The sequence below is a fragment of the Lepisosteus oculatus genome, chromosome 24 (genome assembly GCF_040954835.1).
Source record: "Lepisosteus oculatus isolate fLepOcu1 chromosome 24, fLepOcu1.hap2, whole genome shotgun sequence".
Taxonomy (NCBI): domain Eukaryota; kingdom Metazoa; phylum Chordata; class Actinopteri; order Semionotiformes; family Lepisosteidae; genus Lepisosteus; species Lepisosteus oculatus.
In genome coordinates this window covers 8,992,809-9,009,961 of record NC_090719.1, presented here as the reverse complement: position 1 = coordinate 9,009,961, position 17,153 = coordinate 8,992,809, and the positions used below count along the sequence as shown (strand labels likewise).

General features: G+C 39.8%; 2 protein-coding genes across 2 annotated transcripts in view; both read left to right on the top strand.

The window, feature by feature from the left end:
* The window catches only part of LOC107079851 (centrosome-associated protein 350), a 49,153-nt gene extending 34,834 nt beyond the window's left edge, over positions 1 to 14,319 (top strand). The window contains exons 12-16 of the mRNA XM_069183405.1: positions 4,658 to 7,038; positions 7,805 to 8,080; positions 9,210 to 9,347; positions 10,876 to 11,001; positions 11,636 to 14,319. Of these exons, the coding sequence (XP_069039506.1) occupies positions 4,658 to 7,038; positions 7,805 to 8,080; positions 9,210 to 9,347; positions 10,876 to 11,001; positions 11,636 to 11,818 (3,104 nt within the window). The 3' untranslated portion in view covers positions 11,819 to 14,319. The remainder of the gene's footprint in view (positions 1 to 4,657; positions 7,039 to 7,804; positions 8,081 to 9,209; positions 9,348 to 10,875; positions 11,002 to 11,635) is intronic.
* Positions 14,320 to 14,565: 246 nt separating this feature from the next.
* Positions 14,566 to 17,153, top strand: part of qsox2 (quiescin Q6 sulfhydryl oxidase 2) — a 37,608-nt gene continuing 35,020 nt past the window's right edge. Inside the window, exon 1 of the mRNA XM_015366966.2 lies at positions 14,566 to 14,932. Coding sequence (XP_015222452.2) covers positions 14,659 to 14,932 — 274 coding nt within the window. The 5' untranslated portion in view covers positions 14,566 to 14,658. The remainder of the gene's footprint in view (positions 14,933 to 17,153) is intronic.

The following is a 17,153-nucleotide window of genomic DNA, read 5'->3' as shown; positions in this document are numbered from 1 at the left end:
TTCAAACAATTACATAGCATTAAGACATTATGTTTCGGTTGGTGTTTCCGAGATTGAGTTGATTACATCTGGTGTTCCCCAAGGCTCATTACTGGGGCCTTTGCTACATAGCATTTATTTGCTTCCTACTGCCCAAAAACATCATGGCATTGTTTCAGTTCGGCCGCAACCCAGTTTGATAGAGAGGAGGGTGACAGAGGACAGGCAGAAGGCAGTTAGGCAGTTTCACAAAGATAGGTGTGTATTGCCCTTCTTGGTTCCATTTACCAAGAGGAGATAAGGAGAGAGAGATACTGTAGGTGTGGACAAAACGGGAATGCAGTTTCCCACAGCTCTCCAGCTCTCACTCTGAAAGAGAGTGAGTGCTCATGGGACCCCCTTTTATAGAGTACAGTAGGCGAGGGGAGGCTGCTGTTCAAAGCCATGGGGCAAGAGTACAATCCACATCTCCAGGGGGAAGAGGAATGCTACTTAGCCCCTCCCTCCGATTCCTCATCCCCGAGGAACATTTGGAAGTCCCGGAGATGGATGGATTAGTGACAACTGTGTGTAGAGGCACAGTCTATAACTCCAGGGGAGAGTGGAATGCTACAGTAAGATTGATAATTTCCATGGAGTTGATATTTAAATTTAAGTCCACAGTAAACCAGAAATTGAGTTTGTTGTACTAGTACTTCTTGATTACACTTTTAATAGAATATAAATACTCAAAATACTTTGTGTTTTAATAATAGGCATGTTATAAGTTTCTTCCACTGAGTTAATAAACCAGTTGCTGTAATCTACTGATGCTCCATGCTCATGTTTCAATCCAAAATGAAGAAAGTGGGGTGATCTTCCATTTTGATGATCCCTAATTAGTTTTGAGCCTCATGTTCAGAATCCTGACTTAAGGACTTAAGGTCATCACTACTACACTTTATATTGACTTCCTAATGGGTTTTATGTTAATTTTAAATAAGATGCTTTTGCTTAGATTCATACAACATGTATATTTGTTGTATGGGTTCTTGGTATGTTGCTAATATGTTAGCTGTTTACACCTCTACTTGTGACCTTCACTTGACTGATCCTGGTTTATTCTGACTTCCCTGTTATCGACACTTTGTGGGTGATGACCTTGTGTTGCTGTGGTCCAAAGCTCTGGAACACCATCCCAAGGGAAGTCAGAGACTAAGTCACATTGTATGCTTTTAAATCTAACCTGGCTTTTTAGGAAAACAAAGTGCATATTTTATATTTTGAGTTTGCTTTTTTAGCTTTGTAATATTCTTTAATTATAATTTTTCATGAAATGGGGTTTTGTGTATCATAAATTGCTTACAGATTTTGTTTCATGGAGCTATATTTATTCTTTACTCTTAGCCTTGCCCTGTGCTTTACAGATCTGCTTTAATATTAACGGGATGTGCAGGTTTTTCAAGCCCTAGTGCCAGCACTCCTGCTGAGTCACCAGATCTGTTAGATGAGGCTGCTGACTCATGCTTCCCTTCAGCAACTAGACACACTATACAGTCAAGTGATATAAATAAAACGGACTTCTCCCTGCCCTTTAGAAAATGTCACTGTCACAGTAAGCACTGGGATCCATGTGTGAAACTGTTGCTTTACAGTTTAAAATGTCATTTTAAGCTCTTGATCAGTTTTACATGCTATCAAAAAAATGTCTGGAGTGCAGAAACCTCTGTACAATAGGTAGTTGTAAAGATGGGAGATAATGATTATTATTATAAACATAACTTCTCATGCCTAATGAGACATAAAAGAGGCCTTTTCTGTTAGATTTTATATTTAAATGTGAGGCACACAGGGGTTGTGTGACCTGCATGTTCTCACTCCCTTGACTATATTAAAACATGTTAGTGTGGTGAGACTAAAAAAAAATTCATTCATCTTGTTTATTTTTGTGAATTTATTGTTAGATTTGTGTTTGTACTTTGCCGTGTGATCTGGACTGTCTTGCTGGAAAGCCATATCTGTTGATTTTATGTTTCACACACGCTCTGATGTGGCTTTTTAGTAGGGCCACTGCCTGAACTGTATCGTGAGGTAGGGGAGTGTGTCATGATCTGAATCATTCATTTGTATTAATAGTGCTCAATTTTACTTCCACTTGTTTATTCTGAAATCCTGTCCTATCTGTATTTAATTTTGTTATTTTTGTTTCTGGGAAAGGTTGTGTAACTATATTGATGTTTGCTGTGAATCCCTTTGTGGATCATTGTTGAGGAAAGTTATGGTTATTGCAGCTTAAACTCAATTTTCTCCCAAGATGTCATCTTGCTATGGTTTAATAGACGGGTCTCAGGAAAACAGACACAAAAGGCACCTGTAACTCACATTACGAGTGCTACATTTATTTATTTTGCGAGAAAACATAGCAAACCAACAAAGAAAACAAAAGCTTAAGCTCTTCTTTCAGATTCTGCCTAGACATCATCCTTCTCTGCCTCTCTGTCATTACTTGAGCAGCTGAGCTGCTTACCAGCTTCAAAGCAAACTCTCAGAATGAAACCTCAAAGCTCAGACTACACAAACTCCCAGTCCTCCACAGAATCCTTTTCTTCTCTTTCTAATCTTCTCTTTCTTCTGGAAGCCTCAGCTTCCTGGTTTTTAAATTATCATCTGACCTTTGTCTTTCAGGAATTTGTTAGAACACTAGGGGTGGCAGGACATTTCCCTCAGCTTTGTGGGAAATGTAATAGTTCAGGCCAGAGCTGAACTATTAAGCCTTCTTGCCTGAACCTGCTGTCCTCTCACTAAGGTTGGAAATTGTTCTTTTTTTCTACAACAGGTTGAAATATCATCATCCTAAGATCAGTAATATTGAAACAGTATTCTAAATGAGGTTTCACTAGTACAGTATATTGTTATTATTTAAAAAATAAAATTCCACATTTTTTTAAAATTTTGAATTTCTATGACAATAACCTTTCTTATTGCTTCTCTGCATTGTCTTGATGAGACCATAGAAGCATCTATATAAACACCCAGAATCTTTTCATGTATAGCTACCTGTATCTCTGGATCAAACATGTGATATGTACTGTACAGTACAATACATGTTCATATTATTAGTGCAGATCACTTAGTATTTATTAATGTTAATAATAATTAATCTTTAATTTTTCATTTGATTTTGTACTTTATTTCTTGCTTCAATTTCTTTGCCACTCCCTCTATTTTTGTTACAAGCAAAATTAACTACCATTCTAGCTTTATCAGAATGTAGATTGTTAATATAGAGCAACAAAACAAAGCAGATCCCCACAGCATGCCAGTACTTACATCTATCCAATTTCAAATTGTTCCGTTAAGGTGACCTGGTGTTTCATATTTATTTACCTGGATCCACATACGTTTGTGTTCCTATATTTATAATTTAATAATCAGCCTTTCATGGGGTATATACTTCTTCCAATACATAGAAGAGTTAGAAATATGCAAGCTAGGAGTATGTACAGTAAATAACATCCCCTGTTTCTTTATGTACAGTATAACTGTGAAAATACAATTGGTTTATAGTGATTTAATGTTTTAAGGACCCAGCTCCTTAGAACACAGTGTCAGATACAGTATGTGAAATTATGGGACATGTTATTGACATCTTATTTTGTAGAAACCTATGTGAATTATTTACTAGTATGTTGATCAATTTTTTAAATCATTTTCTTTATTAACCATCTATCATTTCCTAACTTATTAAATCAAATTTTTACAGTTTGCTTACTGTTGTAGTATTGGACAAAGGTTTTCGTTGTTTTGTGTCTCTAATACTGGATTTGTATTATTTTCTGTCTCAAAATATCTCCTGTCCATCTCTTTATACTTTATGCTCTGCTTTTCTACAATTCCAAACCCCAGTGTTTAACTCATATTTTAGAGATTGAAAGTATGAATCAAAACATACTAAATTGTGACTATTTGTACGAGTGTATCTACATTGAAAAGATGTCTATAGGTCAATAAGATTATTTTCCTACTTGATGCTGTTGGGGAAAAAATACCTGAAAGGGTACAGTAGGAAACTTAAAATTAGATATAGTCTATGTGTGCAGAGGTTAATGATGGAGGTACTATATCAGCAAGTCTGTCCCTAACTCCTCAATAATACAAGCCTATTAATAGATGTTTCGGTATCTCCTTAAGGACACTTTCCATTGCAGCAGGAAAAGGGTTGTGCCTTGATTGATGTCTTCTTTCCATCTTAAACTTTAAACAGCAGTTGCTGTAACGAGGCTCTTTAAAAGATTCTCAAATGAAATAAATGTGCCATAATCATGAAATGTTTTTTTTTTCTGGTAGTCTTGCATTACTACAGTACAACAAGCCCATGCAATAACATCACTTGCACATGCTTTGCCAAAAACTGTTCAGAGTATTGAGATGAATACCCCGTATATACTGAAAGACTTACCCGGGCATTTAGACATCAGGACCTACTCAGATATTAAGATGGACCATGTGTTTTAAGAAAACGTCCTTACTACATGTTGTTTTCTTTATGACAGATGATCAGAAAACTGCGGGTTCACAAAAGACAATAACAATGAGCCCTCAAAAGAGGAAGACTCGTCTTCTACAGCAGCTTTGAAGGCTTATCACTTATCACTTCCTATAAAACATTTCTGTGAGAATTCCTATCTTTCTTTTCCAGAATTCCAGAGAGCATCTGCAGTCCGTGTCAATATCTCTGATGTAACTGTTTCAGCTCCAGAAATTGAGAAGGATCTTCCCTTGGACTTGGAGAACAGTAATTGGGAAATAATGCAGTTTGGTAGCCCAGAATATCAGAATACAGTCAATACTGGTTCACGATTGCTCTCTGCTAGATATCCTGTAGGCTGTAAAGAGAGTCACACATTAATTAACAGGGCAGTACAAGATTCAGTGTGGTACAAAGCTCAAATTGGCCAACAAGCAAAATGTTTGCTTACAGTTAACAGCAACCCTGAGACGATACCATCTTCAGATGATACTGGAGTGAAAAATAATCAATCTGTGTCCCTCCAGGCTTGTACTGAGGTAGAAAAGAATGAGAGAGAGTACCAGCTTATTAATCAACCCGCATATACTACTGAAAGCTCTCTTATTGAAATCACAGCTCCAGTTAAAGAAATTGCTACAGACAACCTGAGCAAGGATAGTCTGCCCCTTGCTGCTGACAGTGGAAAGGCAGACAGCAGAGGTTTTGGAGATGAACCTTTAGAGAATTATGGTAAGTTGACTTACCCCCTGAGTTGTGAAGGTCAGAAATCCACAGAAAAGGACCACCTGCCAGAGAAAATACTTGGAAGTATGATGTCTTTAGCTGCTGAAGACCAAAAAAGTTCAAAGGTTTTAGATGATGCAAAAGCCAAAATACACACCACCTCACAATCTAATAAAACAGGAATCCTTGAAACTTGTCCAGAATTTTGTTCTGCAAACCTAGAGGTGCAAATGCTACACAAAGAAAAGCATATCACACAGAAAGCCGAGGCTTTTACAGCCTTAAAAGTCTTAGCCTATGAGGAGACTTTATCTGAAATATTGTCCCCTGTAGATGAGGTTCTTTCATATGGGAGTGCTGAACTCCCATCCATAGCAGGAGCGCCTAAATTTTGGTACACTGAAGCTTCTCTTACACCTCCTCCTTCTACGGATAATATTACAATGACTAGTGAAGATGATTTCCCTCCACCTCCAGCAGAAATAGTTCAGCTCCAAGTGGGCAATAACTCCACTGAAGATGACAGATCTATCAAGAGCGAAGACTTACCTTCTCTCTCAGAAGATCTGTCCGTGCCTGTGGTTGTGTGTGACGCTAGTGAGAAAAAGGCTATCCCTTGTGTGGGAGAAACTGCAGGGTCAACAGAGAGAGAGACTATGAGAGTGAACTCTGCCAAAATAAAAGGTCACTTCCTGCTGGACAAAGATGAAGTATCCTCCTCTCTAAATAATAATAAGATATTAAGTGAAGAGCAAAATAACAATGAAGACCAAAAATCTAAGCTTTTTGTCTCTGTTTCTGCAGAAGATGACAGTGATGAAAGCTCTGACCCATTGTCTTCCTTTGAAATTGGCCATCGAGTGTTAGTTTGCCACACCAAGCCTGGTGTATTGAAATATAAGGGTCCTACCAGTTTTTCAGCTGGTTATTGGGCTGGTGTGGCCCTGGACAGCCCAAATGGACACCACAATGGGACATTCAGAGGTGTCCAATACTTTGAATGTGCAAAGAACTGTGGTGTGCTGGTCAGAGCTGAAGATATTTCACATCCGCTTGGGGAACAAGACAGTGACTTGGACACCAAAGCAGATGACGATCCCTTCTCAGATGATGAGCCACCAAAGAATCTCAAATCAAACCAAGAAAGGAGTAAATGTACCACATTGTCTGAAAAAACATCAGATGGAAATACAGACAGAAATCAATACCATGGTATGGATGGGTCAACAGCCCCAAAAATGTATAGTAATAGCCTTTATATGGTGGAGATGAGGAAGACACATCTTCAGATGTCTGCAGACCTTATTGAAGAGGAGTCTATCTACGAGGCATCTACATGCTCAGTATCTAAATCCAGTTTAATAGAGATAAACCCCCTCCAGCAGGTAATTTATGAAGCTGCCAGGGCAGTGGAGGAATTTGCACAGTCCAACTCCCCACTAGAACATGGTCCAGGCCTGGATAATGTTGATCAAACCACAAAAGCTGTTTGTGACCCTTCCTTGTTTTCAGCCAAAACTCCAACAGAAAGATGTGGTAATAAAGGTCCCTGTGATGACTGGATTGATACCAATCTCATCCAGTCAGACAGTCATGAAATTCCAATGATGGGACTTTCCAAGTTGAGAGACTCAGAAAGAGGACTGGCTGTCTTCTTGCCACAGCATACAAAGAATGTGGAATCTACCAATGGTCGTGATCTGGATCTTCTTGTGGACAGACTTGCTGAGAATCTGGTAAATGAGGCTGTAAGAGATGCTCTGGAGATTAAGAAAATGCAAGACACCAGTGACAATCTGAAGGATAATCCATCCAGCAAAGATCCAGTAAGTATGAAAGCCATTTTTTTCCACATTGAGCTATATGTATTATATGTGTTATAAGAAATGTTGCAATTGGTAATTGTGCAACACCAAACATGACACATTCAGTGTAGTCTTAAAATACTCTTTATTTTAAGATTTTTGCATTCTTTACTCTCCTGTAAAGAGTATCCTTTCTCACATACTAAAACAAGGGCTAGAATGGAAAATGCAGAAGACTGGCAAATAGAAGTCAAAAGGTTTATTGATTAACCTTTCTGGCCTTCATTTGCATGCTGTAAAATTGATTTTGTTTACTGTGGCATGACCAGAATGACCTAATAGTGATCCTTTTATAAGGGAGTCTTGCTAAACAGACACACTAGCACAGCCATGAGGTAGAAATAGTGTTCTATTATTTACAGTGCTATTAACAGAAAAAACTACAAAAAACCTAGCTCTCTTCAAGCTCTAGTTGCACTTATTCTCTGAAATCCTTCTCCATCCATCCAGGCAGCTACGGTGCTTATTAATTTCCAAACACAGAATTCTCTTCCAAAGATTTCACACTTCAAAAACACTCATTCCACCCATGTCCAGTTGCCTCCCTCTAAGAAATGAGATATCTGAGGATGGCAAGTAATTCTCCATTACTTTCTAGGGAATGTGGTTTAGACAAGAACCTGTATCTTGTCTCCAACAACCATTGTATTAGATAAAACTTTGACTGGAAGGAGTAAACTTCAGAAACAGGTAGATCAAAAATAATCAAAGTATATTCACCCTCCAGGGGAGCATCGTGCTTGGTAAGATCGAGGAGAATCAGAAGAGAATAAACCAGCTGTGCTTCAGGGACGTCTGGTCTTGTGCGATATCTCCAGAGCCTGTATTGGAGAGTAGCGTCCCACCCCACAGCCCTGAGATTGTGCTCAGTTTGGTGGGGGCTGCTGTGGAACAGCTGTGGAATCACAGAGAGGGTCCGGGACTCAAGAAGTACCAAGTGCCTGACATGGGCAGAGTGCCACCCCACCTGGTGAACGAGGAAAGCCGCAGAGTCTACAGACAGGTATGTGTGCTACCCCTTGAGACTGACAACGAAAAGCAATTTCACAGACATATAACCAAATAAATCCATGTGATATACTGTAGGTTTTAAGTGTACAGTATGCTTCAATTATGAATGCCCCACACTTTCCAAGACTTACAAACCTTAATTTTAACAGAACATCCCTTGATTTGAATTCTGTGCTTTTAACTTATCTGTTCTAGCATTTTGTTTACCCTTTTAATCACTTCCCCATATTGTCTAGTAAATAACATGTCAACATAAACACCTTCTTTATATGTAGCCTCTTCTAGCTGAGCATTTTCCATTTTGTATTTATAGTTTGCTTTTACTGTACTACCCAGCACTTGTCTACATTAAACATCATCTGCCCGGTGCTTACCCAGGCAGGTAATCCTCCTAATTTGGTATCATCTGCATACTTGACTAGTTTACTAACTATTCTAGAAAATAGATCATTGACATAATCTAAGAGCTGTAATAGTTGTAGTATAGATCCCTGTGGTACTCCACTAGTTGCATAACTCAAATTTGAATGCCCATCACCTGCAATTTGAGAATTAATCTCTTATGGGGAACTTGATCGAATGCCTTCCGAAAATCTAAATACACCATATCTTATGCCATATGTGTATTTATTACTGTTGTTGCTTGTTCAGAGAACTCGAGCATGCTGGTTAGGCAAGACCTACAGTACCTTTTTTAAATCCTTGCTAGCTATTTCCTTAGGATAACATTTCCATATAGGGTGATCCTCTAGTTTAGTTCTTATAATCATTTCCATTAACTTTCAGAAGTCATCTTTTTTAATCTATAATCACGTGGTTCAGTTTTCACACTCTTTTTATGAAAGGGCACTATATTAGCAATTCTCCAGTCCCTAGGCTCTAATCCTGTCTTAAACGACTGTTGGAAGAGTTGAATGAATGGTCCCTCATTTCCTTGAGTACAATTGGTAAGATACCACCAGACCCAGAGAATTTATTCGTCTTGAGTGAATCTAGTACCTGAAACACTTTTACGTCTTCTATGGAGGATGATTGAACTAGTATGCAGAAGATACCAAATTGAAGTTCCCCAGGCATCTCTGATCAGTACAACAAGACCATAAACAAGTCTCTCTTTTCAGGTCATATTCGATCTCACCTCGGACTTATTCCACAGTGCCTTTAAAAGTGACCAGGTACCCAGTTATCCATTTCCTGGGAAAGGAGGCTCTCCATTCTCGGCAGTCCTGTACGCCAAGACTTCTCTCTCGGATATCAAGGTAATATTAAAGGAAATTAACTCTTCCATCCATTTTCCATCCGCTTCTTCCACTTCAGGGTCGGAGTGGACCCGGCAAGTATCAGGCACAGGGCAGGGTCCACCTTGGACAGGACGCCAGTGTGACTGTCGCGGTTCCGCGTGGGCTCGTGCCCTCGCCGCTCCACCCCGCGGGCTCGTCCCGCAACACCTGGGCGTAAACCCGGGTCTCCGGCATAACGCAACAGGGAACCAGCCGAGTGAGCCAAAGGAGACTTCTCTCCCTCAGCCCAGGCAATGACGTCACCATGCCCAAACTAGCTCCGCTACACCAGTCTATCGCAGGGCATACACACACAAACACACACACACACTCGCACAGTTTTTCCCAGAAGGCATTTACCCTACCAGTATGTCTTTGGGAGGAAACCCCTTCAAACACAAGTAGAATATACAAACTCCACACAGACAACACCCCAGGTCAGGAATTGAACCCAGAGCCCCTGCGCTGTGAGGCACCAATGCTAACTACTGCACCACTGTGCCGCCAGGAAAATATCCTTCAGGCCTTCAAGGGAAAATCATTCACTACTTGATGGATTCAAGGAATTTAAGAATAAAACAGTGTAAAAATAATGGTGACGCTGAGCGGGAGGTGATTTAAAACATTGACAAAAAATTGTATTTTGCCGCCTTATGTTGAGGTTGAGTAGTTTCATGTGAGTACAAAGCCATTCTTTTACAAGTAGCCATGTCTTAGAGATGAACATTCAGTTATTAAGCGTAAAAATTGGCCTGGGTATTAATCTTGTATCTTCCCTTCTGAAAAGGGTTGAGGTTTGTATCGTCGATTACCATCAAATCATTGAAGAGCAGTCATACAATTTCCTGGGTCAAATCTTGCGAACTGGAAGGCCAAGACTATTTGTTTATATAAAATAAATTAAAAGACAAAAACACCTGTCTTTCCATACACAACAAACAAGCCATCAGGTGTCTTGTGAAGCTTATTCTTTTTCTTTAGAGCACCTACACTATAGTTAAGTATTCTAGGACAAGCTGTGTTGGCAGATTTTTCAGTATCCCAAATTCTCATACATTGTGGTTGTAAAATAGTGATGCGTCCCAGAATGTTTGCTTTCAAACACATATTTCATTTGTTTTGTACCATCAACATCACTGGCAGCAGGTAAATACTATTTCATGAGATCAGCAGCTCATTCTGAAATGCTTTTCTTTGTCTGCTAAGACAACTTAGAACCAAATACATGCCACAATGTCTCGATACTGCTGAACAATGCAAAAGAAACTCACCTTTATTTCAAAAATCAATAAAGCATTAATGCAACTCAACCAATGGGTTTCCAGTTAATTCATCTGCAGCAATGCCATGAAACCACAACCTTCATTGCTGTGTTGATCCTGTACAGTATATTACAAATTATTACTTAATTGCAACATTCTGCAGTGTGCTTGAATCACAGGTGGACCAGAGCTGGAGTATCTGAGCAATTTCTTGGATTATAGGGGAATTGTCTCGTCTCTCTCAGGGCTTCATCCAGTGTGAAGTGCAGAGGCAGCTGAACCTGGGGCGTAGTGAACATCAGATGAAGAGGCTCTTGCAGACAGGCTCCACGTATGGGAAGGTACAGAGGGACATGGTGGATTGCATTCTGGTAAGCAGGAAAGGGCAGGATATCTGGTGAAAAGCTGGTTCGCAACATGTGTACAATGTGCTGCAGTGTGAAAGACTGCTTCAGTGAGCTTGTCCAGCAGCGAGACTGGGTGTTTGTTTTAATGTAAGCTTCTCCTTCTAGGACAGAAATTAATGTTCAAAGGCTTCCTCAATTACAGTGAATTAATTTAGCATTCTTCCTGTTTGTACTGTATAACAAGCATAACACAGTCCTCTCTGTGCTTTGTAAAGAAATGTATGGAATTTCAATGCAGACTGAGTGGCAGACAAATGCACTTGAAGTTGTCCATCTTCCAGCAGATGTAAGGAGAAAAAAAGAGTATAGTTTTGCTTCCAGCTGGAAAACACTGAGCCCCTTTCTGTCATTTGGGTTTGCTTTCTGTGGTGCAAAACGATTTCAGTTATAGAAGTGGAAGATTGTTCCCGAGCTGAGGTCTTCAGAGAATATGGGGTTGATTTTTTTCTTAGCCTGGGTCGACTGAGTGAGTGTGTTTGAAATGATGTGGGAGACTGGAGGAGGGAGTTCCATTCACAGGGGACTGTTCAGAGGAAGGGGGGGTAGAAATTAAAAGGATGCTTGTCCTCACTTCTCCCACATCTGACTGCTGCCCCAGATACAGGAGCTGCGAGAGGAGGAGCCAGAGTGGCTGGACTACAGCTCGGACGAGCTCAGTGTGAAGATGAAACTGACGGAAGAAATCTTCGACGCGCTCCTCCAGGATACCATCCACATACTTGACCACATCTACACAGGTCCCCTTGGTGTCACCTCACCAGAACCCTTTCAACCAGAATAAACACATCTTTCTGTCCTGTCAGTGAAAACACAAACACTTTTCTCATGTGTTGATGTATATGTTCCGGTGGCTTAGCCTTTGTTTGCCTACTGAGTGGGAGATTTTGATATTTTAAATTGACACAACTTCAGATTGCCTGTGAGACTTGCGATCATGTACCAGATTTTAAAATAAATAACATTTACATGTTATAATGGATTTTTTAATGAAAAGAAGGCAACTGAATAAGGTACAAATGTGAAGATTTAGCTGTCTGCGAAGATTGTAAGAAAGAGGCATTGCTTATTATATCAGGGAGTGAAAATTATGTTTGTATTTTTACAGGTTATTTTTGTGAGAGGAATACTATAATTCTTTAACAATTAATAGTGTAAAATGAAGACCTATCCCTATACCTGCTAATATTTCACAGCATCTTTCAAGTCTTCCATGTTTCTGAATTGTTCCCTGAATTGTTTGACAATCTATATTGTTCATATGATAATAGCCACCTCAGGCTAATTTTATATGTTTGTACCAAGGTATGCACTATTTCTTCACTAAGCAAAATGATGCATACATATTTTTCAACTTAACAGCTCATTTAAAACCTGAGCAATCCCACTGAAGACTTTAAAGAGTAGGCAGAGTTGCAGTCAATGCTGGCAAAATGTGTACTGAAATATGTTGATTGCATAAGTATTCAGACCCATGAGCTCAATATGTGACCTTTGGCAGCAATTACAACCTCACATCTTTTTGGGCAAGTCTCAACCAGCGTTGCACATTGGTTTGGTGCAAGTTTAGAACATAAAAACAAGAGATTTTGCAAATCAGAAGAGTGCTCTTCTCTCCTCTAACTTGTATTGCTGTAGTTCTCAGGGTGCCATCCCTAACCACATTCCTCCTTACCCTGCTCTCCAGTTCGATGGACAGTCTGATCTAAGCACTGTCTGTGTGCCTTCTTGATGATAATGATAACTACACCATGCTAAAGGAAATATTATATATACTGTAAAATCCCTTCAGATGTTTTTATACCCTTCTCCTAATCTGTGTTTATACAGCTTTACCCCTGAGTTTTTTTGTAAACTCCTGTCTTTTTCTGAATGAATCTTTGCTTGAAATGTACAACCTGACAGTGGAACCCTACAAATATAAGTGCATTTATTAAGAAATCATGTGAACCTCTATTATTGCACATAAACACAAGCCACTCAACTAATTAAACTCATTAAAGTAATTGTGTGCACCTACATTAATTTAGGTTGACCAAAGCAAAGGGTTTAAATACTTATGCAATCTTGATTTTTATTTTTTTCTTCCATATTTACTTTTACTTTTGTTACTTTGCTTTGAATATGTGGAGTAGGATGGATATATAGCATATTGTAACAAGTTAATTGCTACTTTAAAATGTTATGACTGAAAGCTTTAAAGCAACAGAATGTGAAACAAAAGTGTAAGGGTATGAATGCTTTGAAAGGCACTTTACATTTTATAATCTGAAGGAAGTTATTGAATTAGCCCAGTTAAGGTTTAAATGGACTATTTAGATATTGTCTGTGGCCTTACATTTTAATGATCTGCAGAGGAATATAAAATAGCTTGGATACAGATCTAGATCTATAAATATATAGATATAAATAATGCATTTGAGTGCTTATTTTCCAATACTATTTTCTAATCTGCTATGTTTTTGAAACACTATAGAATTGGTGATTTAAAAAGCATGTGTAACAACTATGTGTTTTTCGGTACAGCTGGATGTGGGATTTGATTTAACAAGACAGCGTGGCCATCTCCTTATGTAACACCGAGTCTGTGTTCATTTCACGTAGAGCTAATTTAGTGTGACTGCACTGTATTATGGGGACACTGTAACAGCTGTTAAGGGGCTACATACCTTAACTGTGAAAGCAATAATGCATCTCTACAGCGGCAGCTACTGTAATACCCGCGTAGCATTCAGCAATGGGTCAGCAAGAGCACTCATCGGTGTACACTGTAGTTGGTGAGCTGTATTGGAGTCAGGGGTAGTCCACTGACTCCAATAATTCGCAATAATTCTGAGCCCCATAACTATGTTCAATTGAAATTACTCCTACGTCAGTTTCTTTTTCATATCTGTTTATAATGAGATTGCTGTGTCTAAAAAGTGATATGATAAAAAATGCACGTCATAGGTGAAACTGAAGTGAATTTTGCAGTGGAACCATTTTTTTTAAAAACGGGTTGTCTCCATCTTCTCGTATATATTAATATATATATATATGTGTGTGTGTTAGTTATCAGAAAGCCGGTTTGTCCAATAATTGGAATGAATATACATGATGGCTGCAAAACAAGACGTTAAAAAATTTATACAATTTTAAAATTAATCGATTTACTGTACTCTCAGCCTAAGACATCACTTTAGCTACCTATTCAGAGATTACATTTATTGACCATTTAGAATCTTTTACGTGTGCACTTTTCTGCTTTTTTGTTAAATGTATGACTGTACACTGTAACTTCTATTTTGAGAATGTATGAAATTATATTTTTTTAATAAAGTTTGCTGTGTTTTACACAAGGGTGAAGATCTTTTGCTATCTTCTTGTCTCGGGAATTGAGCATTTGAAAATGCAACATCATTCCCTCGCCTTCACTGTTTTTAGCTTTAATCATCTCATTTGGACGTTCCCGCGACGTAACTCATTGGCCGCTGTTGCGTGCGGTCGCTCGCCTGTTCACGTCGTCCTGCGTGCCGCCTGCGTTGCTAAGCAGGCCGTTGCCATGGCCGTTTCCTGGGGAGTTTGAGGCCGCCCACGTCCAGCTCCGCCTCCTTCGCGGTTTCGTTCCTGTCTGTCAGAGGCGACATGGCGACTTGTGTCTCCGGCAGCTGTTCCGCACTTCGCTTACCGGCTTGGCTCGTCGCTGTTATAAGCTTTCTGGGTGCGTGTATCCTATGTCGGGCCCAGGCCACTCGGCTGTACTCGGCTGGGGACCCCCTCACCATCCTCGCCAGCGACAGTCTGAAGGAGACCTTGCACAACTCCTCTACAGCCTGGCTGGTGGAATTCTACTCGTCGTGGTGCGGGCATTGTATCCAGTACTCTCCGACCTGGAAAGCGCTGGCCGGGGACGTGAAAGGTACTGTGCACATTCTCCGATCAGCCAGTCTTGTCCGATATTCGTTGGCTTTACAGTCCCGTTTTGTCTTGTGAAGCCCTGGTGGTGCAAAAACGATTGCAGCGCTCTCAGAAGCGCAGGGCTGTGACAGTTCCCCGCGAGTTCGTGCTTACAGCCACGCTGCTCCACAGCGAAAACTTGAGCCCCTCAGCCTTGTTTTTAACAAATCTGTTCACCCCGTTACCTGAATCGACGTTGTATAACTTAAAGTAGGCAGTCGAACAGTAAAACCGTGTCTTTCGACACTAATGTTCCCGATTCCGCTTCTGTAGTCTGGACAGAGTGGTATTTGGTTCATTTCAATTCAGTTCATTTCAGTAGAAGCGCCCTTGAGTTTTCAATACGTACTGTGTACGTGCAGAACATTTGAATCCACCCAGGACTTCTTCCAGAGTTCTTACAGAGGGTCAAAATCATTAAAAAGTGTGTTGAACAAGTATTTAGAGCCATGAACTCAATCTTTAGTGGAAACACCTGTGGCAGCACATAGTAGCAGATCTTTCCAGGTAAGGCTCTGTCAGCTTAGCCTGGTATACTTCGTGCTTGTTCTGGGCAGATCTCCTCAAACACTCTCAAGATGATTGGGGATCATGTCAGTCTTTCATTCGTTTTCTTGTTCTTGAGCCACTCCAGTGTCGCTTTGGGTCTGAAAGCTGAATATTTAGACTGGTTTTACAGTAGGTCTTCAGCAGGTTATCCTTGAGGATTGGCCTGTACTTTGCTCTTCCATCCTTTTTCCCCTTTTGTCTCGACAAGCTTCTCGGTCTCTGCTGATGAAATAACGCTGCCATTGTGCTTGATCGTAGGGATGGTGTTGGCAGGGTTATTTGCTGCATTGTCTGCACTCGATGCACCGTTTTGCATTTAGACCAAAATGTTCCAGTTTTGTCATGTCTGACCACAACACAAATTTTGCTGTCTCTTTTGTGCTATGGCTTGAATATGTTTAAGAAGTGTTTCTGAGCATTATCCCCTGTTATTTGTGCAATAATCATGTATTCCTGTCCACTTAATGAATTTCTCCACAGCTGAAAGTGGCTGAAATTGCCCAACTCTGGAAAATGCCTTGCCGAATCAGTCAGATGTTTCCATTTTTAGGCCTGTTTCAAAGTTGCCGTTTGTAGCGAAACTACTGGAATGCGCAGTAACATCTTAACTGGTTACATATTTAAAGTCTTTATTTATTTGGCACCTTTTACTGCCAGGTGAAAGTTGTTAATGACCTTCTCATTGCTGCAGATGCTTGCTTTCCCACAGTTATCATACTGTTAGACCTTTTAAGCAGCCTTTGATCCTGTAAATTATAACATTCTGGTTAATCGACTGGAGCGCTGTACAGGTTTAAGGGCCATGTTGTTGTTTCTCTCTTATTTTTCTGACAGACAATTTGTTAGCTTTGGCGATTTTAAATCCGATCCTAACCCTGTCTTCTCTGGTGTACCCCAGGGCTCAATCCTTGGCCTTTCCCTTTTAAGTTTTTGTATGTTGGTAGGCCAGGCTATAAGAAAATAAGGTGTCAGCTTGCAATGTTACGCTGCTGATAATCGCCTCATAACGTACCTGTTTTCAGTGGCCTTCAATGCATAATCTGTCTTTTAAGCTTACAGTTATATGGGGTTTTATTGAATTTTTTTTTGTTCACTGTATTTTTAAACTGTAAAGGAACAAGTAAAGGTTTATTCCGTGCTGAAAAGAAGAAAAGAAACAGAACGTTTCGGCTGTGGAACCTTGGTGTCATCCAAACATACTATATGTTTTATTTATGTAAAGTGCCTTGAGATTGCTCTTTATTGAAAGTAACTAAGAAAAACACTAAATGTTTTATTACAAACTCCATGCAGGAGTTGAGATGGGTTTTTTTTTTTTCAATAATGGTATCCTTTTGTGTGTCTAATGGAGAGAAAGCTGGGGTATGTGAAAAGACAAATTCCTACTGCAAGAAATTGTATATGGCTAATCAAGTGATCTTATATTACCTAATCTTTAGCCACCCCGTCATATAGGCTAGCTTTGAGACATTTTCTCCCATCTCAGCCACTGAACTTTTCAAAGAGACTGCTGACCTCGCAGTGACTTCTCTGACCATCTTCCCTCCTTTCCTGGTGCTCAGTTTGGAGGGATCCTGACCTAGAACGACACAACTCCCACTTCTTCAGGATCGAAGAAGCCAAGCTCCAAGGGA